The sequence below is a fragment of the Staurois parvus genome, unplaced genomic scaffold (assembly GCF_062004578.1).
Source record: "Staurois parvus isolate SC_StPar_1 unplaced genomic scaffold, SC_StPar_1.0 ptg001708l, whole genome shotgun sequence".
In the NCBI taxonomy this organism is placed as follows: domain Eukaryota; kingdom Metazoa; phylum Chordata; class Amphibia; order Anura; family Ranidae; genus Staurois; species Staurois parvus.
The window spans coordinates 6,363-31,404 of NW_028319504.1; the positions used below are offsets into that span (position 1 = coordinate 6,363).

The 25,042-nt window shown below is 48.0% G+C and overlaps 2 protein-coding genes across 2 annotated transcripts in view; one reads left to right on the plus strand and one right to left on the minus strand.

Moving 5' to 3' along the window:
* Positions 1-785: 785 nt before the first annotated feature.
* TENT5C (terminal nucleotidyltransferase 5C) lies at positions 786-22,339 on the minus strand. The gene is made up of 2 exons (XM_089663521.1): positions 22,216-22,339; positions 786-4,235 (listed from the first exon to the last, which is right to left on the minus strand). The coding sequence occupies exon 2, from the start codon at positions 4,206-4,208 to the stop codon at positions 3,030-3,032; it is 1,179 nt and encodes a 392-aa protein (XP_089519647.1). The 5' UTR covers positions 4,209-4,235; positions 22,216-22,339; the 3' UTR covers positions 786-3,029.
* A 347-nt stretch (positions 22,340-22,686) lies between these two features.
* Positions 22,687-25,042, plus strand: part of LOC149434678 (2-Hydroxyacid oxidase 2-like) — a 112,185-nt gene continuing 109,829 nt past the window's right edge. Inside the window, exon 1 of the mRNA XM_089663526.1 lies at positions 22,687-22,773. The gene's annotated coding sequence lies outside the window, so the exon portion shown is untranslated. The remainder of the gene's footprint in view (positions 22,774-25,042) is intronic.

Sequence of the window (25,042 nt, forward strand, 5' to 3'; positions counted from 1 at the left end):
CAAGGAAATCTAGAGGGGACCCCCCCAATATGCACAATGATGTGGCAAATGCCAATTGATTGCCAGTCATGCAGGTCTACCTACCAGGTTCACCACAAACCCAATATTCTCTGGCTCTGCAAGGTCAGCAATACCCAGCCAGGCCAGCTAGCATTTCAGAAGGTCAGGAACTACAACTCCTAGAAAGGCTTTATGGTTACTTGGTACCTAAATACCAATTAGTTATCCCCCTCTGAAAAGCCTAGTCGCCTGGCCATCATACTGACTCTTTAGCCATTCACCCAGAAGTATACAGGTACAGAATTCACGACTTGCATTAGGTATGCAGCTGGGAGGTGGAAACTACAAAGGCAGGTTCTATTTCTAGAAGGTGCGCAATGGCCGCCCCCCCCAGGTGATGTCAGGTGTGCTTTAGAAGTAGAGCAATGGCTGCCCCCCCAGGTGATGTCAGGTGTGCTGTAAAAGAACAAAGTAAAAACATTCAGCCCAGGGACATCCTTATTGATGGTTGGGTGTCACCACCCTCTGCCCTACCAAGACAACTCTTGTGAAATCAAAACCAGATGAATAGATCAAAGCCATACCTATGAAGAGCCTCAGATGTACGCCAACACCACTCCTGGCAGGTGAACGGGTTCCAGTGCAGCAACAAGCTTGACATGTCCCATCCCTAGAACCAGCAGACGTTACCAGTCTATGACCTGGTGGGGTGAAATGGGGGGGGGGGGGGGTTACCCCTTTAACGAGTTTTCAGTAAAGCAAATAACAGATCAGACACAAGGAGATAGGTTTGTCAAGGTTTATTTTTAATGTGCAGGACTGTAAGATCAGTTACAGAATATTCCTGAGTGGGTTCTAAAGAAAAAGCTTTGGCAAAGGTACAGTTTATGTGCAAATGGTGGCAAAACGATTGTGTGGGCAGCCAGTGCCTACAGGGTCCTTTGTGGTGGTGGGGGAGGGGGGGAGATTGTTAACGGGCAGACCCTGCAGAGTCCGTAGTGGGGTGGACTCAGGTGGCCAGCCCCTGCAGAGCCTAGACTGAGGTTGGTCCAGGAGGCCGGCCCAGGCAGAGTGCACAGAATCTATAGCAGGTATGGCCTCCAGCTAGGAGTCATCACAGATGATCCTGAGCCAAGCAAAGTGTCAACCTTAGGGCTCTTGTGAACACCGAATGCAGAAATGTATATATCTGGCTTTTTCCACCAGTCACAGGATTTGTTGTATTCACACAGCCCATGCATGACCTTTATATAAATATTAGTAGACCCGTATAATTCCAGCATTCAATGCACCCTCATTAGTTGAACACAATGTACCAGGGCTGCTGGCAAACATTAAAGGCACAGTTAGTCCTTAGCTTCTGTGAAATTGCTGGGTGGCCAGTAATCTTGACACTCAAACATGGGAGCCGTCATTGCTGTCAGAGGGTGCAAGTTCCAGAGCCATCATCTCAGTCCTTCATTACTGACCAACAACAAGCATACAAGTTCAGGGGTTCCCGCTTCACTGGTTGCATGCTTGTTTAAGATCAGTGACCGACTTGCCCCCTGTTGACTTACACCTTGAAACAAGTCAATGGTGGCTCCCATATTTGGACAGGTCTTTTTAGGTGGACCAGGCCACCAACTCATCTTCCAAGGGCTCCACAAGTAAAATGAAGTCCAATTTCTGCTACTGAATTTTAGGTATGGTTTCCAACAGCAAACTGATATAATGGAGGCATCAAGAGGCCAGAAAAATCGGAAGCTGATCACACCTACATCCAAATCTGAAATATTTAGATGGACATACAGAAGGAAAGGACAGAGGTCAACAAACAGGTTGTTGAAGTGATCAGTAACCAATCTGCCTGTTAAGTGGTAACCAGTTTTCCAAACTTAGAAGCAGGAATGTTCTAAAAAGTCATTGGCTTAGCAAGATCAGAAGGCACCAATTATTGAACTACATGGAACTAAAATTAAATCCAGTCTTCAAGATATTGCAGTGAATTTTAATCATCCTACCAGATCTGGTGTACATATCTCATCCCATTCCCACCACCTACAGCACAACAGGAGATTCAGAGCTTGACTATCACCCCTGAACCCCAAAAAAAAGGTGCAATCTGAAAATTTCCCAAAACTACACTTCAAAAACATCCCTCGACATCTTTTCTACATATATTTTTAATTCTCAAAAATTGTGACACCAGAGGGGAAAAAAAAAATAAAAAAAAACCCCTTGAAGTTTAGCCAGTCTTTGGCAGTTTCATTAAATCCAAAAATAGTCTTTGCACCTGCCCACCTATTGTCCTATCGTGAACCCCGACTAGAGGGGGGTAGTAATACGTCCAAGCTGCGCAGGTAAGGCACAAGTATTCATCTTAAACATAAATAAGATATCCACGTCAACAAAAATATATATATTGCATAGAAAAAAAACAAAAACTCCTGCATTAAAGAACCCTCACCTACAAGACACAAAAATTTAACACTTTTTTTCTAATAACTTTTCCTTCATTTTAAATTTTTTGAACAAAAATATTTATCAAATTTTAAATTTTTTTTTCACTTTAAGTTTTTTTTTAACCCTTCCCCCCCCCCCCCCTCCCCATTCAAGGTCTTTTAAAGACCAAGTTGCAAAAGCCTAAATCTTTCAGACTGCGGGAAACAAAAGCTAGATCAAGCCGTTGATAGAGTTGGAGTTTCACCCTGCTGGAGTTGGCTCATCTAAACAGTCAACACTGATTGGTTATAAAAGTTAAGGCCTTAACCGGCATAGCTACAGGTTTGACCTCTCCACTGTTGGCCCGCAGACCCAGAAGACCTAGCTTGTTAGACAGGAGTTAGGCTCAAAAACACTAATAGGCAACAGATAAATGTACACGGTCACATTCATTTCATCAAGACCATGAGACTTGGACAACAAAAAAAAAAAAAAAAAAAGTCTATTTTCACAGGAGTAGCCCAGGCCACCTTCCGGTAGAGGTCAACAAGTGTCCAGTGTTATAAATTCAAGGGTCCACTATCCCAGAGTCCAGAAAAGTACACCTAGCTACAAGGAAGCCATGTTGGATAGGACTGGCTGTAGGAGACGGCAGTGTTGGCAATGTAGTAATTGCTGAAGTTGGCGTCGCTGACGTAAGGGGCAGGCTGGTAGTAGCAGGTGACGTTCGTGGCGTTTGGTATAATGTTTTGTTCCGCCAGCACCCGGAGTGCCAACAGAGAGATGAGATTCAGAGTCTGCCTGCGTTCATGTCCCATTAAACACACTGTGCTCTCGTTAACCACTTTCCGTAGGATCATTAGGTAGTCATACTTGCTCTTCTCCTCACCAATAAAGTGGTTCTGGAGGTAGGACTCCAACTTGCGTTGCTGTTCAAAGATATCTGAGAAGTCTATGAAGAAACGAGAACACATGTAACGTTCTAGAGACTTAATCTGCTCCTTGTCTGATGGCTTAAAGTCACGCACCAGCAGATTGCTGTACTTCATGAGGCCACCACCTCGGATCTCCTCTGGGTTCTTTGTAGCTATGAGTTTGTTGCGCAGATGGTTTAGAGAAGCCTCGAAGTCTCCGTACATGCTCTCACCAATGACTGTGGGATGGAAGTGCTCAGACATGGGATTCTCAGAACAGTCATGGTAGAAGAGAAGCGAGTCCAGAACAATCTGGAAGGAGTCCACACTAAACTCAAACTGACGGCGGATGGAGTTGACAAACTTTAGCTCGATGTTCCTCCCGTCTTTGTTGGAGAGGGATATTAAGCTCCAGCGGTCTGCATCTGTGAAGACCTTGACCAGCTTTTGGACATAGGCCTCTTTCAGAGTCACCGGACTGATTTTCTCCTTGTTTACTCCCTCGGGCAGAAAGTTCAGAAGTAAACCAATAACCACATCCTTCACAAGCTGGAACTCTGCTTCTGAGGGCACGTTGACACCAAATATCAAATCCAAATCTTTATAGCCAAGGCCATTATCTTTCACCAAGACGTGGCTGGCTGCTGAACCATTGAGCCTCACATCCCTGACTTTGATCCCAGCATCCTCTAGTCTGCTGCGCACCAGCTGCACAATTTCTTTTAATGTGATCTTCAAGGTGGGAAAGTTGCCACGTCCATGGATGGGAACCACTTCTGTCAGAAAGCTGTTCAAGCGGTCTACTTGCTCCCAGGTGAGGACGCTTCTGGCTTTTGAGGAGCTGGTGGTGCCATTACTTTGGTCTGTCATTGTGAGGACAGTTTTTCTCCAGAATCACTATAAAAAGAAAAAACCAAACAGGTCAGAACCAGAGAAATTTCTAAAGGATAGTTAGTCATTTCAAGTGGAAGAGTGACTTTGAAAAAATTATAAATAAAACGACCTTAAAGTTACATCTGATGCATGCTATGAAATGAAACCTCAGAAGGATCCATTAAATCACACCAATTCCTACGAGAGCAATTTTCTGAGTGTGACTTGTTAAAAGGAGTTACTGATCAACCATTGCCAGAAAGTAGTAGGCCCTTCTGGCTTTTATATAGAGCAGTGGTCTCCAAACTGGCCCATGAGCTAAATACAGACCTTGGGGCACAGTTCTTCCCACAGATACAAGGCAATATTCCTCCCACAGACACCAGGGGTGGGGCACCATTGCTCCTACTTACTACAGGTACTACGCAATTATATTTTATTATTTTAATAAAATCACAGTGACCATCAAGCCTGAGACATGGTCTACTCCCACCGACACTGTTACAGTCTACTGCACTTGCTCTAGGCAGAGTACTTTGATCCGTAGAGTTCCTGGAACTGCTACTGGCAGGTGGTGGGTTACCAACAATTTAATTGCAGGTAAAGAAAATGCAGTACGAGATGTTTGGCTCACAAGATTGCACTGCCAACTCATGTCAAAAATAAATTCTAGATTACCATTATCCAGCACATACACTACCAAATTTCAAGAAGTTCAGAATATCAGAATGTAGTCTTTTGCATACAGAAAAGCCACAAAGAAACCTGGAAATTCTAAGCAGTCAAGATGAGTATGCAGCCAAGTTCGTTGCAGAATGTGCACTAGAATGAAGTTCTACAAAGGTTTTTCTGACCAGTAACCACCAGCTGAAGAGCCTCATACCTACAATTAATGCTTCTGACTTTCTACTAAAGCAATAGTCTACTTACACGCCATCACCCAAGACCTGGAAATGTCAGAGAGACTAAGTATTTCATATTCAGCCTATGAAATCTCAGACCTCTACAGTGTTCAAAAGTAGAAAAAAATGTCCCAGCTATATTTTCATTTTATTGATGGGATATGGCCCTTCTGTGCCTTGGGTGATTGAATAAAAGTTTCTTCACCAGGAAAGGTATTTAACACACCAATGTGGACACCAAAGATTGACCAACACAAGGATCTAATCTTTAACCAGTCTGGATGTCTAGGTTTCCTGTCCATAACACTAGACCAGGGTTTCTCAGCCAGGGGTACATGGAACCCTACAGTTCCTCCACAGATTGCAATAGCAATGAACAATTTTTAGCTCTCTAAAAAAAAATCAATGGTGTCAGTGGAAACCTGTGTAAGGGAGTAATTCTTCCCAATGACTGCAAGAATAAGGAACATTCTTCCCATTGACCATCATGCCAATGTATCACGAGTTGTAGATAGTAATTTTTATCAGGGGGTTCCCCAAGTCCAGAAAGTTATTTCATGTGTTCCTCTGTGTTATAAAGGTTGAGAGTCTGAACTAGACAGATCTGACAACTGGAGAAAGCCCACCTTGAACAGTTGATAAGTGGTCACCAGAGCAATGCCCAGTGGCAGCCATGGTCACTAAACAGAAAGCAGGAGAGACCTCCCTGGAAAGGCAACCACATGTCAGAGGTTTCAATTCTTTTGGGGCTACATATCCTGCTTGAAGGTCTACTTTAATATTGCAAGTCTATTATATGGCCATACTACATCAGTTCCACCCCATCCAATTATCTGGGGAAGACGCCACCATGCACCCACTTTCATATTAATCTTCCATTCTCATTGCGACGTGTAGTTTGCTTTCGTGTTACCCCAAAGCAACAGTTCATTTCTGAGCCTTCTATGAAAGAAGCAGACAGCTGCAGAGCCAACATCCAGATTCCACCCTTATCTGTATTCCAGTAATGCATCAGATGATCCCAAGAAATGAAGCATCTGGAGTTCAGACACCCACTCAGCATCCAAAGTCCACACTTTTCCCCAAAGGTTGACGTCACAGCTCACTAAAGGCAAGGTCTAGTGACATCTGTCCCAGCAGGACAGCTGCAAGGACACCACACGTTCCCCTCATCTGGAGTCCTCTTAATAAAATGGACCTATATGTCCCAGACAAGGTGGATTTTAAGCCACTGCAACAGAGTATCTAAAAAAAAAAAAAAAAAAAAAAAAAAAAAAAAAAAAAGGCAAAACCCTCAGCTTTGGATGACCAAGGATTAAGCTAGGCAAGGGTCTGATCAGCTATTGAGAGCGCCATCAAAGTTTCCCTCCTTCAATTGTTTTGGTGATTGCAGTTACTAGGACAGAAGGATGGGAAATCACATTTCATACTTGTCACCAAAACACAATTCAGAGGAAATTCTTATATTTGGAATACTTGTTCTAGTGAAGTTTGCAAAAATGGAAATTTTGCTTTTTAGACAGATATTTCCTTCAACTCCCTGCTGTGTGACCAGGACAAAAATCCACTATTCTACGGTGCTAAAAGGTTTGCTCAGCACTGTACATTATAGTGGGGGACAGAACATGACAATACACGAGGGGTTCAAGGGCCCTGCTCCTTGGAGCTTACAATTTAGGAGGGAGGGGATAGTGGTACAGGAGGAAGTGGCTGTGGGGGATGGAGTGGTAGGAGGAGTGGAGGAGATCGGCTGTTAGGTGGGGTAGGCTTCCCTGAAGAGGTGGGTTTTCAGGGTGTGCCTAAAAGGTGAGGGTAGGCGACAGTCTGATGGATTGGGGTAGTGAATTCCAGGGGATGGGGGGGGGGGGGAAGTCCTGCAGTTGGGTGTGGGAGGTGGAGACCAGGGAGCTAGACAGTAGGTCTTGTGAGGAGCAAAGAGTACAGGTTGGGTGGTATTTGGGTATCAGGTCGGTGAGGTAGTTTGGGGCAGCGTTATGAATGGCTTTGTATGTCAGCATTAGTAGTTTGAATTTAATGTGTTGGGCAATCGGGAGCCAGTGGAGGGAATGACAGAGGGGGGTGGAGCCAGTGGAGAGAATGACAGAGGGGGGTGGAGGACACTGAGTGGAGGGATTGGTAGAGGGGGGTGGCAGAAGCGGAGCGGTTGGTGAGGTGGATGAGTCTGGCCGCTGAGTTCAGGATAGACTGAAGCGGGGATAGTCTGCGATGAGGTCGGCTGGTGAGAAGGGAGTTGCAGTAGTCCAGATGTGAGATGAGTGAATGAAACAATAAGGTACTATGGGCATTAAAATGTATAATCCAAGCCAAACGTTTGTTAGATGGACCTAAAGACCCCTTCAGCATGCTGGCCTTCTCAATTCTGCAATGGCGGCCCTGCATTCTCAGCATGTGAGGCATACGTGCAGAATGGTTGTACTGAACTCATCATAGCAGTCTTATATGGAAAGATCCAGAATTAATCCAGCTGCCCAGCCCCCATCCCATCTTTAAGCAGCTCCAGAGCTGAACAACCCTAACAGAGGAACCCTTGAAATGGTTTTCCGATTTCAGGGAAACCCTGCCAAGTTACTATACCTACAACTCCTGATACATTAGGGTGATGGCCGGTGGGAAAAAGGATCCTTACAATGGTGGAAATTGTAGGTGGGCAATTCTTCGACAGCCAAAGATCAATGATGTCAGTGGGAACTTATCCGAGGTAGAAATTTCTCATGGGAACCCCAGAAACCTCTGGAGGAACCTTAGGGTTCCATGGAATCCTGCTTGAGAAACCCTGATCTATAGCCTGGCTCTCTTCCAGCCCACATTGGAGTATTTACTGCTGTTGCATTCCCTGTAGTCAGATGTGCCTGAACCTCAGTGAAGAGATCCAACCCTCACATTCCCAACAAGACAAAGGAAGAACTACTGGATTGGCCAAAGTAACCCTTCTCAGATAAGATATCAAGCCCCCAGTCCGGCGCACATGACATTTCCAGGGCTGTTCCTCCATCTGAAAGTAAAACTACGACATGGAAACGTGCCAAGTACAGTGTACAGAGAGGCCTCTTACTGAGAAATGACAGCCATGTACTCGTACGTAGTGTACTCTGGCTCATTACCAGCCGCTCAACTTTTTATAGCACTGGGTGGCATGGTGCCACAGCAGGAAGTGAAGATGCCACAGAATTAAAGGACAACTCCTCCCAAAGCAAATAGTTCACATAAGCCTCGACACTGGTTTACACCTCTGGCACGGTTCTGAAGCTATGAATGCTTCCCATTTCTGCACTTACGGGTCTGTTGAATGGCCTGGTCACTAACTTTACAAGTCGCATGAGTACATTCCTGACCCATCAAGATGCAGCAACTATTTCTGAAAACGCCACCTTTTAACAGAACAGTCCCTTTAGCTTCAGTCTGCCTTTGAAAAGACCAAGAGGCCAGTTTTCTGCAGGTAGAAGGAAGCATTTGCCATGTCTCCCCTGCCGTGATCTGCATAGTCCTTACCATGGATACTTGTCCCAGGTTAGGGACTAAATATTCAAGCCAGAGACTACCCTCAAGACCTCAAAGCTCAGGAAATGCTACACCTGGAAGCATAGGAACACAAGGGTGCGGGGATTCATGCATATACACTGGAAAACTATTTCAGTCAGAACTTGGTTCAAGCAGGAGGGAAGAACCTTTGATGAGCCCCTTTGAGAAAGATTTCCAGACTTTGGAAAAACTAGTTTGGGCAGCCAGACCCAAACTAACCTAGACTGAAGCTCCATATTAAGACCTATAGTGTGATTGCTGTACAGCTGCGCCAAGACCAGGGAAAACAGGACCTCCCTACAGTCCTCATCTCATAACACTTCAGAGTTATATGTAGGACAGGACATTGACTATACAGTCTTTCCAGATCTACAGGAGACATCCAAGATGGCTGCTTAGCCCATAAGGCCACCAATGGCCTCATTTAAAGAATGTCAAGAGTGATGGCAGCTGCCCTTAAATGCCAATATCAGACCATCATCCTATTTACAACCACACAATCATTTTAGGGGTCAGATGGAACGTCAAAGCAAGGACCTCACTAAAACAGTCTTTGCCATTGCTGCACTGCCCAGTGGATACACTATATACTCAACTAACGATCTTTAAAAGTTGAGTAACACTTTGTATGCAGTTTGTTTGCCCACTGGCCAGTTAAGATGCTCTATATACACACCAGTGATGTATGGTGGCTTACTGCAATAGGTGCCATGTTGCACAGCTCATATGCTTTTCTATACAATTAAAAAGATGAAGTTGTGGGTATGCCTCTTAAGATACAAAATCAACAATTTGACAGAACAGCAGAACAAATGCACCAGGGTAGGGACAACCGAAGCAAACCTCATCTGTCCAGCTTCCATAAGGAGGCCAATGGCCTGCTGGCCACAACTCACCCAATGCCATTGGCCACCACAGGGGAAAGCTTTCCTACGGAGGAAAGGCCTTCAGCCTTGAGGGTCTACACTGAGGATGCAGCATGTCTACTCCAGGCCACACAGCTAATGTATACATCAGGAGTTAGTAATACAGAGGCCAAGCTGGAGCACAATGTATACTGCAGTCATATAAACACCATTGTGATGTAGTGCAGATTAAGAGATATATCCTCCTACACTATATAACATGGCAGTAAAGGGAGCTGGGATGTGGTTGTGATGGTTGTGGGGGGGGGGGGGTGCATGTCCTCCTTACACAGCATACCGCATAACATCTATGGGTGCTGGGTTCTGAGGAAGGCTATGTCCTCCTTACACTATAGCATGGTGGTGATGGGTGCTGGGTTCTAAGGAGGGCAAAGTCCTCACAATATAGCATGGCAGTGATGGGTGCTGGGTTCTGAGGAGGGCAAAGTCCTCACAATACAGCATGGCAGTGATGGGTGCTGGGTTCTAAGGAGGGCGATGTCCTCACAATATAGCATGGCAGTGATGGGTGATGGGTTCTAAGGAGGGCAATGTCCTCACAATATAGCATGGTGGTGATGGGTGCTGGGATGGGGGTGATGGATTATACAAGTTGCATTAACCTACAGATCCTTTGCTGGATACAACTTCCTTCCATCTATAGTTCCATAGAATGTAGCAAACTTTCTCCTAGATGACTCCTGAATGGCTGTAATGTAGATGAGTGCCGGGATCAGGTTACCGGCTGACACCACAGAACAGGACACCAGCAGGGCTGAGTTACAGCCAAACTTTGTCCTGATGGAGATATACGTCATTGTGTGCCTGGGGAGGGGGCGGCTCAGAATCTGCTGTGAGTCGCCATTGCTGAAAAAAAAAAAAAAAAAAAAAAAAAAAAAGGTACTGTAGAACATGTAATTGAGTAATACATCTCTTCTGCAAAGTTCAGGGCTTTAAATAACAAATTTGCCATTTCACCTTTCCTATTGGAGGACTTTTAGATGGCAACTCAGCAAGGTTTCTCAACCAGGATGCCATTGAACCCAAAGGGTTCCTCCAGAGGTTCCTTGAGCAATTTCTACCTCTCAAATAAGTTCCCACTGACACCATTGATCTTTTTTTAGCCATCTGCAAGGTGGCAATTCTTCAATGACCACAAGTGTAAGGATCATTCTTCCTACTAATGTATCAGGAGTTGTAGATCGCCATTTTTAGCAGGGCTTCCCTTCAACTGGAAAGTTATTTCAAGGGTCCCTCTGTTGAAAGGTTGAAAAATGACTCCTAAAGTCAGCCTGACAAGCCCTGCTCTGATCAGAGCCCAGCCTAGTGCACCCTTGGAATATAAAGCGTGTGGCCCCAGCACCATTGTCTCAGCAGTACATAACTGTCATTCCTGGGAGTCTTATGACATCAAAGGTGTCACACAGGGGTGTCAGAATACTAGTCACATCAGTACAGTCAGATAACTGCTCAGGAAAGTGGTGGTCAACCTTAGAGGGCTTCATATGCTGCTCCTGACCTTCAGAGCAGCACATTTGTGCACCTCAATTTGCAAAAACAGGTCCTGTTAAAATTTTTGCAGTGTTTCACAACACACATTGATGTTGGAGTATATTAACAACCAGCATAAGTGTCAGTACTATTAACTGCCCCCACATTGGTGGTCAGTGTCCATATGGGTTCTCCTACCCCCTCCCAATTTTTACTGGCAGTGACATTTAACCCCCACCTCTGCATTGTGGTCACAGACAGTGAAATTTCCCTCCATTACTCCCCAGGGCATTGGTGATCATAGCAGTGACAGTTAACTCCTATCTACCCCCCCACTGGTGATCACTTACCAGCACACCAACACCATGCTCCCTAGTCAAGGCTGGGGCTTTACTTGTACGGTTGGCAGCGACACCACACAGTACAATCCCATTCAATGCTGGGAGCTTAAACACCGAGCATTCCAGCACCCCACTGCCACATACAGTGGGGCAGGCCACACCAGGGGCTCAGGGCAACCACTACATTCCCATTGGTCTGCCCTTTATATTTTGGGTTTAAAAAGCAAAATGACCAAGTCAGAAAACCTCTGTTACAGCTCAATCACCAGTAGTTGCATCCTATATTAGTGACCAAGAATTCAGGGGTGCATCAGGAAAGTTTCCACCCAATTCTTTATTTCATAGCCAAAGCTGACCCTTCAAGCATGTTCATAAAATCCATGAACACCTAGTATGTTGGAGTTTGGGTTACTGACCCTTAGTCACGGTCCTTCACCAATCTACATTGGGTAAGCAGTGAGGCCTAACATACACAGCCCCAACCAGACCAGGGGCCCTTCCCATGTAGAGCCACAATCAGACAACCTGCCTCACCCACCCCAGAACCCCAAGGTCCCTACACAGAAGATACATTTCAGGAGAATGAGAAGATCTCCTGCAACCTGTCACCCCAATACATGACTAGAGACTTTTCTGACTGCAAGGCCAAGAATCATATCCCAATTACAGCCCAAGGGCAGGCACACACTGCAGCTGTATAAGGGCCCTCTGGAGTTAAGGGTCCATTTTTATGGAGTGTGGGTCAGACGTATAATAGGAGCCCTCACCATCGCGCCATCATGCAGACCTGGCTTACTTCTAGCTAGTGGTCAGTTGACAGTAAATATGTGTTTGCGCTGGGCTGGTAGATGAAAGGGATCCCATAACTTGGGATAGCACAGGGACCCTTTTGGCAACTGCCACTGAACAGATATGAAAAAAACCTGTCATTTGGAAATATGTAAATTGATCTGGTGGAAGTAGGAAGTGGATATAAAAATTAGAAACATCAGTCCATAGAGAATGGCCAGCTGCAATTGCACAACCAGCTTTAGTCAGAGGGGATTCTCCACACAGCCTGCTGAGCAGAGAAGGTTTCCCTGCCTCATCTTTGTTCAAGAATGGAGGATCAGATTGGAGTATCGCTCCTATAGAAGCAGATGGTCAGATTGTAGGGAACCAGAAGATCCAGGGGTCTGATCATGTGTTGTATCAAGCGATTATGGTGGACCAACTGGGAATTATGCTGAAGCACTGTCCCATAGAGGGCTACCAAACTGCAGTGAAACCTGCCTGGGCGCCTGTAATAAAGGCATCTCTGCATTTTCCCAATGGCCAATCACACGATAGAACCAATCGGAGCACTGCCCCTATAGATTCTGGATAGGCACTGGATGATAACTCTGGATGGGCCAGTCACAAAAACCAAGGCATTGACCATGTGTCTGGTTAGGTGTTCATGGTAGACCAAATTCAGTGATTGACAAATTTTGCGCACAGCAAAACTTGTGTCATATTTTTAAGATCTTCAGCACTATGGAGACCACATTTTGCAGCAAACGTTGCATCCTGTACCACAACCCCCCCCCCCCATAACCGTGTTCCAGGCAGATTTTTCACCTACCTACAAGATATGAACCCCCTGCTGAGGTCTGATTGAGTCCTGTTGGGTGCTGTGTGGTTTCCAGATGGACCATCTGCCCAACAGTCTTCAGTTTCAGTGGGAACACACAACCTGCACACCAAGGACACCCCTCCCTCCGCCACAGACTCTCCAGCGTTTCCCAGCAAGCTGCGAATTTCAAGTCTCTCCAGCACAGCTTAATGTCATAAAAAGCTTCTGCCAGCATATTGCAATACAAACACATTGTCACAGCTCATAAAAGCAACAAATTAATCTGCCTCTTCTCTGTCTACAGCCGAAGTGTCACCCCAGGGTGGGGGGGGGGTGTAGAGCAGCTACTGTTCTTAAGGTAGCCTGTACAGAAAAACCCACCATCAATATACCCTTCCTGCAAGCACCAGAAGCCTGGCTGTTATGCTGATCCAGCAGCTTCAATACTCTTGTGACAAGACAAATCTCAGACTGATACAGAGCAAACCAAGGATCCTACATCTAAACAGGTCACTGTCCTGTACCAAAAAGGCAAATTCCCAGCTACTTTGAACTCACTTGATGCATACCTTTTAAAAAGGGAGCAATATACTGAAGCCAGAGAGACTGCCAAGCAACATGAAGGAAATCTGCCATAGCAGAACCCATATGTTGGGTGATGGAAGAGAATGTATCCAACAGGTAGCTTCCTCATCCCTTGGAAGGCTATTGGAGACACCGGTACATCTTGTTTCTAGGTCTGCACACATTGAGGAAAAGCACTAAGAGGACCCCACTGCTGGAACCTCAGGAGGTAAAAGATTCCAAAGAGGGACAGAGTTCAGACTTATGGAAGATCCATTGCTCAAACCTCTAGAGGTAGAGAGGTCCCACCAACGTGAGTGACAGAACTCTGTACAGGAGAAGATTCCACTTTTAAAAGAAGATTTCACTATTGGAACCTCAAGTTAGACCAGGATCCAAAAGAGGGACAGCGCTCAGAGCAATGGAAGAAGATCCCACTACTGGATTATCTGGAGGTAGAGAAAGGTCTTACCAAAGTGATAGAAGTCTGTATGGGAGAAGCTTCTCCTGTTGGAACCTCAAAGTAGAAAAGGGGTCCAAACCCAAGAAGATCCCACTGGGGTCCAAAAGAGGGACAGAGCTAAGATCTCACTGCTGTATCCTCTGGCGGTAGAAGAGGTCCTGCAGTCCATCACAAGAGCTACTGGAGAAGACCCAACTACTGGATCCTCTGGAGGTAGAAAAGGGGTCCTAAAGGAGGGACAGAGCTCAGAGCCAAGATCACACTTAATCCTCTGGAGGAAGGAGAGCGGTCCCAAGGGGGACCAGAATTCAGATCTATGGGAGAAGGTCTCACTGCTCAATCCTCCAAGACAAGCAGCAATGGACCTCTGAGCCAATGCCACACATCCAGATCTGCACACCTCAAGTACCAGGTTTATGTCCAGGGACAGAGCTCAGGAGAAGATTTCTAATGGATCCTCTTGAAATAGGCATCAATGGACCTCTGTGCCAATCCCAATTGTTTCCCCATCAGATCTGCAAGATAAAGGATATCCATAAAGGGGAAGACATCATGATATGAGAATGGACTTCTCCTTTAAATGGGGTTAAATCTTTCAGACACATCTGCAAAGTCTGCTCTAGAAATGCTTTACAACCCGTTTTCTGCGCAGTCTACAGAATGCTGACAGCATTACAGGTCTTTAGACCACTTGTGGCAATGAGATATTAATGGCGGGTGGACTAGAGTACAACCCAAAGGTTTCTTCAAGAGCCTGGACAGACAATACAGTATATTCTGGCAATACCAGAATACAGTATCTGGTACAACCATACAACCCCCCCCCCCCACAATATAACTCCACATTTACACAACGTTTGGACAGTTTGAAGCAGAAGTTAGTTTTGGAAGGGGGGGGGGGGTGAATAGGACAGAAGTGGAGCTGCAGAGGATTCATTTTCATGTGGAGAAACTCGGTGTCCCTCAGTAGTGATATCACTCAGGTCTCTGAAGCAGCTATTTTAACCTGGGTGTATCAGCATTACCAGTGAGCAGATGGAGCTATATATAGAGGACCAGCTCTGCTAATAAGGGAACACCCGAGGAAACCGTATACACCACCACTGGGGGCCACAGAGGAAAGTATGGGGGTGCAGGAAGGCAGGACACAAGAAACAGACTTTGGGTCCACAGAGATGGGTCCATGAGGAGCAGATGGAGGGAACCCGAGATTGTTGATCTGCAGGATGAATGGTACATGGGAGACAGATGGCAGGATGGCATATGGGTGCAGATGCTGGATTCATGTATATAGAGACAGACTGCAGGATAGCATGGTAAATGGGTGCAAGTGTAGGGTTCTGGCACATGGTAAATGGGTGCAAGTGTAGGGTTCTGGCACATGGTAAATGGGTGCAAGTGTAGGGTTCTGGCACATGGTAAATGGGTGCAAGTGTAGGGTTCTGGCACATGGACAGATGGCAGGGTAGTATGGCATATGGGTGCAGATGCTGGATCCTAGTACATGGGTACAGATGGCAGGGTATATGGCTGCAGACATTCCTGGATCTTGGTACATGGAAAGATGTTTGGATGTATGGCATGGGTACACATGTGGGATCCAAGTATATGGGGGACAGATTGTACGATGGTATATGGGTGTAGAGCCTTGGCCCATACAGGTGGCAGAATGGTGTGGCATATGGGCAAAGAAGTTGGAGCCTGGTACATTGAGAGATGGCAAGATATATGGGTGCAGTTGTGGGGCCCAGATACATGGAGGACAGATTTCAGGATGGCATATGGGTGCAGATAGTATATGGGGAGACAGATGGCAGGGTATATGGGTGCAGAACCCTAGTATATGGGGAGACAGATGGCAGGGTTTATGGGTGCAGAACCCTAGTATATGGGGAGACAGATTCTGCACCCATATACCCTGCCATCTGTCTCCCCATATGAGGATTCTGCACCCATATTCCCTGCCATCTAAGTATATGGGGAGACAGATGGCAGGGTATATGGGTGCAGAACCCTAGTATATGGGGAGACAGATGGCAGGGTATATGGGTGCAGAACCCTAGTATATGGGGAGACAGATGGCAGGGTATATGGGTGCAGAACCCTAGTATATGGGGAGACAGATGGCAGGGTATATGGGTGCAGAACCCTAGTATATGGGGAGACAGATGGCAGGGTATATGGGTGCAGAACCCTAGTATATGGGGAGACAGATGGCAGGGTATATGGGTGCAGAACCCTAGTATATGGGGAGACAGATGGCAGGGTATATGGGTGCAGAACCCTTGCATATGGGGAGACAGATGGCAGGGTATATGGGTGCAGAACCCTTGTATATGGGGAGACAGATGGCAGGGTATATGGGTGCAGAACCCTTGTATATGGGGAGACAGATGGCAGGGTATATGGGTGCAGAACCCTAGTATATGGGGAGACAGATGGCAGGGTATATGGGTGCAGATGTTGGATTCTTGTACATGGAAAGATGTAGGATGGCATATGGGTGCAGATGTTAGATATTGGTATATAGGGGGGACAGACAGCAAAACTGAATGATATCTGGGTGCAAATGTAGAGTCCTAGCACCTGGACATACGGCAGGGCATATAGGCGAAGAGGTTGGATCCTGGACAGACAGCAAGATAGCACGGTATATGGGATCCATGGAAAGTATGTCAGGTAAATGGTGGATCCTCCAGAAGTTGTATACTGGGTGGGTGCAGAATAGAAGATTGGTACAAACATGGTGGGCAGTACAAGTGGAAGAGGTCAGGAGCCCCGGACAGAAGAGTATGTGGGTGCAGAAGTGGTGAGCTGTATAGAAGCACAAGATGGCGGGCGGGGGAGTGCAGGACATGGGGGGGCAAGGTGCATTGCTCAGGATTGTTGCCATAATTCACAATGTATCAACATTCTGCACAGATAGATCTACACTAGTCTGGTGATGAGAAAAGCAGAAGCCATTACAACAGATTCTAGACAAGCTCTGATAAGACGTCTGGATGATAAGATACGACTAACGATGGTGCAGCAATGACTCTGCGTTTAAGGTGGACCAACAAGTCCTCCACTTCTGTCATATGGCCCAACCACCAACCTGATACGCAGCGGCATTCTGACAGCCGAAGAACGACAAGTCACCCTAAAGGTATGGCACGCAAGACAACTTGTAAAACCCGTCGTAAATCTAAGACACCTTAAGGGCCTAAATATCTTCTACACTGACCTTTATTCTCACGGCAAAAGTCAAGGGGACCCTAGGACAAGGGGAGCCAACTCAATGGCTGGAGGCCACTTGACCACTGCCATGGCAAAGAGTTGGCTCATCTTCCAAAACCTAGATATGGTCTTACATTAGCACTATAGATATTCGCCACAAGAAAAAAAAAAAAAAGTCATATTCCCATTACTCCCTCTCCTTTACTTCTGCAGGCAGGAAAGCAATCAGCTAATTACTTTTACTGTAAAAAAGCCTTTCCTAAAGCTATAGACCCGTTTTCCATTCACAAGTGCCATCCCCTCATCCTCTACAGTTCTCGGGATGAAACATGCCCACCACTAATTGAAGACAGTGGTACCCCAACGGGAAGCCGGGAGCAAAGCTTCACCAAGAATATGGCTCCATTGGCAGGAGAGAAGCCATAGCTCAGGGCAGCTCACAGGGCCCTTTAAACCCAAAGTACACCAAGTTCTCCAAGACGGCAGCCTTGCGGCATACGAACTTCCAAACTTATCTAATATTACATATGTCTTTGTAGCCGTCACACCCTCCCAGCTTGTTATTCTTCATCTGCGAAGACTATACTTCCCGTGTCAAAAAAAGTTCACTTCAAGATCCCCCTCCTCCCCCGGCTTCTGCAAACTTCCAAAGGGTCTGAAATGAAAGCCATGAAGAAAAAAAATGTAAGGAAACAAAATGGCCGTACCACCAGAGTATCGGAAAACCATCCCCTTCCCTTGCAATGCCATATGGATGCCACCTAAAAAAATCAAATCACAACCACTTCAATATGGATCCACGAGAACGTATTTGCACTAAAATACATTGAAACATAAGTGAGCAATCAAGAGGACATCCCACCCAAGTCATTTGGTCAATACCACCCTCACCACCAGAAACATCATTCTTCATGCACAGCCATACAAGATACAAACCAGAGAAATGATGCATTGGGTCAGTTTCAAGCTACAAAACCACCCAGGCATCTCATTACCATCCAGCCAAGGGGGTCTCAACACCCACCATCCAAACAAGGGGTCTCAAAACCCATCATTCCAACTAGAAGTTTCATTACCATCTAACCAGGGGTCCAATTACTCACTGTTCAACTAGATGTTAGATCCAACCAGAGGTCTCAACACCCACCATCCAACAAAGGGTCTCCCTACCGACCAACCAGGGGTCTCACTACTCACACAAGAGGTGCGCTTACTCACCATTCCAATTAGGAGTTTTATTAACATTCAAGAAGGGGGGGCGGGTCTACCATCCAACAAGGTGTCTCCACCCACTCAACTGGGGGTCTCACCACCCACCATTTACCAGGGGTGGTCCTTACCATCCAAAAAGGGGTCTCAACACAACCGATGTGTTTCTCCCATCCCCCCCCCCCCCCCATCCAACCAGGGGTCTCATTACCATCCAGCCAAGGGGATCTCACCATCCAACCAACAGGGGTTATCCCAACCCACTGTTCCAACTAGGAATCATTACCTTCCAACTAGAGGGTTGACCACCCAATGGGTATTCCTTACCCACCATTCAACTAGGCGTTTCATTACTATCCAACCAGGTGTCTCACCCACCATTCAACTAGGGGTTTACCAGCCAACAAGGTGTCCCACCACCCACCATTCAGGGTGGTCACCATCCAACTAAGTTTCCACACCTGCCATAATGGGGGGAGGGTTCTCCTTACCATCCAACAAGGGGTCTCATCTGTCTCAATCCAATTAAACAGGGGTCTCAGCACAAGACTGGTGCATCTCCACCATCCGAGGGTTTAAAAACCCACCATCCAACTTAGGGTTGTGTGTGATGGTGGCTAGGAAGACCCAATCAGAAAGGATTTGACTATTCTGAACAGTCAACGATCACACTTCTAGGTTGCTTGTTTAATCTTTCAGAAACAGTTTGTATCAAATATCCGGAACTGTATTAAAGAATGTTTGCTCTTCTTGGTCGGTTGTGCAGCGTTTGGCTTGTGATGGCAGTGTGTCAAAGGACGATGGTGCGGGAAGGGGGGGGGGGTGAATCAATTACCACTGCCTGCCCCACCAATTTTTGGCACCCCTCCACATGTCAATATGGTTAGGACATCCCATTGGTTAATGGGGGTTCCGTGATGCTTACAAAGTCTATGTGCTTGGGGCTCCTCAGAACTAGGGTGCTGAGAACCTGACATCTGAGCAGTCTGGACAATTCTTTTCCTAAGAGTCCCATACAGGATGATGGCCGGGACCAAAGACCCCACACGTGACATTAAAGTAGATGCCGGAGGCGACACCGAGCCCCCTGCTAAAAACTAGGCACCCCAGGACCACACTGAGCCAAGAGGAGGCATTTCACAGTACAGTAGGTGAGTGGTTGTGACGTTGCCCGGTGGAGCGTTCCGTGACTGCTGGCACCCGTTCAGGTCCCTCCCTGGATACAGAAAATATTTTGGGGAAAGCCCATCTTATCCAGACGGGTACAACCTCCACGTCCCATACGAGCCCCACATGGGCAGAACACGGGTCACCACCACAGAGGCATGCAGACTTTCCAAAAACATGAAGACTGCAGAACAGATGGTGATCCTGAGGATTCCCAGACGGGCAGATTCCTCCCACGTCTCCGGCACTGAAACCAACACCAGAGGAAAATTCTGTACAAAACCACCATGATGGACGGAGAGAACAGCGCGAGGACCGGGGATTCGGGGCTAAAAACATCCAAATCTGACGTCTCCAACTAAAATATGGAGCAGCAATGGGGAGCAGAGAGCTTGCTGGGACTTGTAGTTTTTCTGGGTGATTCTGGATACATAGAGGATTCATTAACCCCTCCCCCACTCGGTCAGCAGCAGATTGTAGCCAGCTGGTATGGCAATGCTCCACTACCCCAGCAGGGCCAATCTCCCCCAACATCCTTCACACTAAGCCCCCCGAAAAATGTCAATCATTCCCCACCACCCCAGAAATGCCAATCCTTCCACACATCCCTCCACCCTGGCAGTGCCGATCCCCCAGCATGCACCGGGGTGCAGTGCCACGGCAGGAGCCACGGATCGCTCCGAGACCAGCTGTGGCCGATAAGGGCCCCATGTGACTGCTCAGATCAGAGGGATCCATAGGCACAGCCAGCCATTAACCCTTCCCGATCACATGACACTGACCTGCTGAAACTACAAATCAGCCTGAGCCACCAACAGGAGAAACCAGCTTCTGGATCCTGGGCACTACAAGTCCCAGCATGCCACCTGCAGAGATCAGTACAAGCCTGTGGGGACCAGTCATGCTGTGACTTGTAGTCCACGACACAGTGAGACTTGTGCCCAGATACAAGGGGATTGCAACTTTTTACATGAGCACTGCTGGGACTTGTAGTTCACATGAATTACAGGAACCAGCCAGGCCAAGTCTTGAGGTGTCCCAACACCAGGACATGCTGGACCTCAAAGCCCTCCTACAAGAAATGGAGAAGGACCCAACCATGCTGAGACTTGTAGTCCCACAATATCAGGAGCCCTTACATTACATGCAGCTCTACAATATCTGCTATATGGGCACTGCTGGGACTTGTAGTCCACAAACACTAGAGGAACCAACCATGCTGAGACTTTTAGTCCCACAACATCAGGAGCCCTTACATCACATGCAGCTCTACCTCTGCTATGTGGGCACTGCTGGGACTTGTAGTCCACAAACACTAGAGGAACCAACCATGCTGAGTCTTGTGGTGTCCCAACACAAGGACATGCTGGACCTCAAAGCCCTACAAGGATTTGAAAGGGGGGGGAACCCAACCATGCTGGGATGTGTAGTCCCACATTAGGAGCCCTTACATCACATGCAGCTCTACATCTGTCATATGGGCTCTGCTGGGACTTGTAGTACAACACTAGAGGAACCAACCATGCTGAGTCTTGTGGTGTTCCAACACCAGGACACACTGGGTCTCATAACCAGACGAGGACAGCAGGGGACCCAATGCTGAGACTTGTAGTCCCACATCCTCAGGAGCCCTTACATCACATGCAGCTCTACATCTGTTATGTGGGCACTGCTGGGACTTGTAGCACCCCAATGTGGGGGAGGAGGACCCAGGTATTACAGGGCCCATAGTGCCCTAATGGAAGGAGGGACCCAGGCATGCTGGGACTTGTAGTTCCATAACAGGAGGACCCAGGAACGATCCGATATAGAGTATCCAAAGGAAGGAGAAACCAGGAATGCTAGAACATTCCACTCTATAACAGGGAGGACTCAGGCATGCTGGGGCTTGCAGTGCCCCAATGGAGGAAAGAAGCCAGGCATGCTGGGGCTTGTAGTCCCCCAGAACCTCAAAGGACACAGGTCAGGGTGCTCAGATGTGACTTCAAGTTCTTAACACAAAGGATGGGGAGCTGTGGCCTCATGTGGGTACAGTATAGAGAGGGGAGGAAAGGGCCCCACGTGGGTGCAGTATATGTAGGGGCCCATTTGGTTGCCGTACACAGAGGGGCCCATCGTGGGTGCAGTATATGGAGGGGTGGAAAGGCTCCAGGAGGTGCAGTACATGGAGGGGTCCCATGTGGGTGCAGTATATGAAGGGGGTGGAAGGGTCCCCTAGGAGGGGCAGTATATGGAAGGGTCCCCTGGGGTGGGGGGGCAGTATATGGAAGGGTCCCCTGGGGTGGGGGGGCAGTATATGGAAGGGTCCCCTGGGGTGGGGGGGCAGTATATGGAAGGGTCCCCTGGGGGGGGGGGCAGTATATGGAAGGGTCCCCTGGGGGGGGGGGCAGTAATTGGAAGGGGCCCCCAGGAGGTGCAGCATATGGAGGGGGTGGAAGGGGCCCCCAGGAGGTGCAGCATATGGAGGGGGTGGAAGGGGCCCCCAGGAGGTGCAGCATATGGAGGGGGTGGAAGGGGCCCCCAGGAGGTGCAGCATATGGAGGAGGCCCCCAGGAGGAGCAGTACATGGTGGGTGTACACGAAGGGGCCCCCAGTCGGGTGTCACTCACCTGTCAGGTGTGATGGGTGTCTCCGGGCGGCACTGCTCGCTCAGTTCTCCGCTCGGCTCTCACTACACTCTACCGCTTCGTCTGCTGTCCCTCCGCTCTTATATCCTCCTCTGCGGCCTCCTCACCCCCGCGGATTCCTCCGCCGCCCCCCCCCCTTCCTCCAAGACAGATCTCCCCCCTCCCCCTCTCACCCAAGGACAATACCCGGTAGGACAGCGCCCCACCCCGGTGCCCCCCTCCGTCGCGCCGCCACAGCCCCGGGAACCGAGGGGACTATTTTCGGCGCGCTCAGAACCAGAGATCCCTCCGCCTCCGTCAATGGTTGCCGGGTGACCCGTACACAGTGGGCGGAGCTACTCCTACAGAGTGAGGGGAGGAGATTCAGGACTCTGAGGGCGGGGCTGGCTGTGTGCGCTCCTCCAATGACAGCGCCGCGCTGATTGAGACAATGTAACTTCCCGAGTTCCGGGGAAGGGATTAACCACTTCAGCTCCGGGAGGTTTTACCCCTTCGTGGCCGGGACGGTGTTTGCTATTCAGCACTGCGCTACTTTAACTGGTAATTACTCTGTCATGCAGCACTGCAAACGGGACATTTATATCATTGTCTGCACACAAATAGAGTGTTCTATCAGGGGTCAGGACGGTACAAATCCCCCCAAATGTCAGGACGGTACAGATATCCCCCAAATGTCAGGACAGTACAGATATCCCCCAAATGTCAGGACAGTACAGATATCCCCCAAATGTCAGGACAGTACAGATATCCCCCAAATGTCAGGACGGTACAGATATCCCCCAAATGTCAGAACAGGACAGATATCCCCCAAATGTCAGGACAGGACAGATATCCCCCCAAATGTCAGAACAGTACAGATATCCCCCCAAATGTCAGGACAGTACAGATATCCCCCAAATGTCAGAACAGTACAGATATCCCCCAAATGTCAGGACAGTACAGATATCCCCCAAATGTCAGGACAGTACAGATATCCCCCCAAATGTCAGGACAGTACAGATATCCCCCAAATGTCAGGACAGTACAGATATCCCCCAAATGTCAGGATGGTACAGATATCCCCCAAATAGTCCTCCCACTGACACCAATGATGCATTGATTACTTCCACTGACCACTTCCGGCCCCCCTAAAGTCTGAAAGGCAGTAAACTGGCCCTTTGTTTACAGAGTTGGGGACCTCTGATCAGGGGCGGACTGACAACTCATGGGGCCCCCGGGCAATAGGGGATCATGGGGCCCCTGTGTCCTTGCCCAAACTCAAAAAAGCCTATGAAAAAGGTACCAGGGGCATCTCTTGGGGCCCCCTACTGACCCCGGGCCCTCAGGCAGTGCCCGAGTTTCTAAATGGTCAGTCCGCCCCTGGTCTGATATAAGCAATGGCTTTAGCTGTCACGGATTGGTTTCTCATACATGAACACCTTGCTCATGATTGTGATCTGTGATTGGCTACAGCTAACCACATGGTACAGGTAGCCAGTTCCCATGTGATCGCTGTGGGCCAATCACAGATTACAACAGTAGGCAAGCTGGAAAGCCATGCATGGCCGGTTGCTGACTTTGTTATCATGTGATCGCTGCGACCAATCACAGCCATCACATGATACCGGACAACAGTGATTGGTCACGGGGGGGGGGGGCGCAGCGTGCTCCTAAACATATATATACGTGACTGAGCCTGCGTGTGCCGTCCTGCAGCAGTAAATATTCAGTAGCAGGGAGGCAAGGGGTTAAAGAGAACCTGTCATTGGTGGGCGGAGTCAGCCTTAAAGAGAACCTGTCCTTGGTGGGCAGAGTCAGCCTTAAAGAGAACCTGTCACCAGTGGGAGGAGTCAGCCTTAAAGGGAACCTGTCACCAGTGGGCGGAGTCAGCCTTAAAGGGAACCTGTCACCAGTGGGAGGAGTCTGTTTTAAAGAGAACCTGTCACTGATGGGAGAAGTCAGCCTTAAAGAGAACCTGTCAGAAGTGGGAGGAATCCACCTTAAAGAGTACCTGTCACCAGTGGGAGGAGTCAGCCTTAAAAAGAACTTGTCAGCAGTGGGAGGAGTCAGCCTTAAAGAGAACCTGTCAGCAGTGGGCGGAGTCAGCCTTAAAGAGAACCTGTCACCAGTGGGAGGAGTCAGCCTTAAAGAGAACCTGTCCTCCATGGGCGGAGTCAGCCTTAAAGAGAAACTGTCTTCCATGGGAATAGTCAGCCTTAAAGAGAACCTGTCACCAGTGGGAGGAGTCAGCCTTAAAGGGAACCTGTCACCAGTGGGCGGAGTCAGCCTTAAAGAGAACCTGTCACCAGTGGGCAGAGTCAGCCTTAAAGAGAACCTGTCACCAGTGGGAGGAGTCAGCCTTAAAGGGAACCTGTCACCAGTGGGCGGAGTCAGCATTAAAGGGAACCTGTCAGCAGTGGGAGGAGTCAGGAACAGTCAGCCTCTGTTGCAGGAATCATCCATTTGCATTCTATTAGGTGACTGATGGGGGTCTCCCTATAATGAACGCACACTTGCGTGCCGCCCCTTTCTGTTTCCTCCTGATGCCTCTGATTTTCGCCGCTCTCAGGGCGGAGTTTCGCTTAGCGTGCACATTTTTTCCTAGATCTGGACGTTCAGTTTGTCTGAACATTGCGGTCTCCTGTACAGATATGGCCTCCAGCATGTTGTGACCTTTAAAGTAAAAACATGTCTGACGATTGTGTAGTAAACATTGGAAACATCCGATTCAGCACGGGTCGAACCTTCTGCCGGGGGGGGGCGCACGCCTGGTATTTGGAGTGCCAGTGCGTCACCTCGAAAGTGTTTGTTCCAGCAGCAGTGAGCTTGT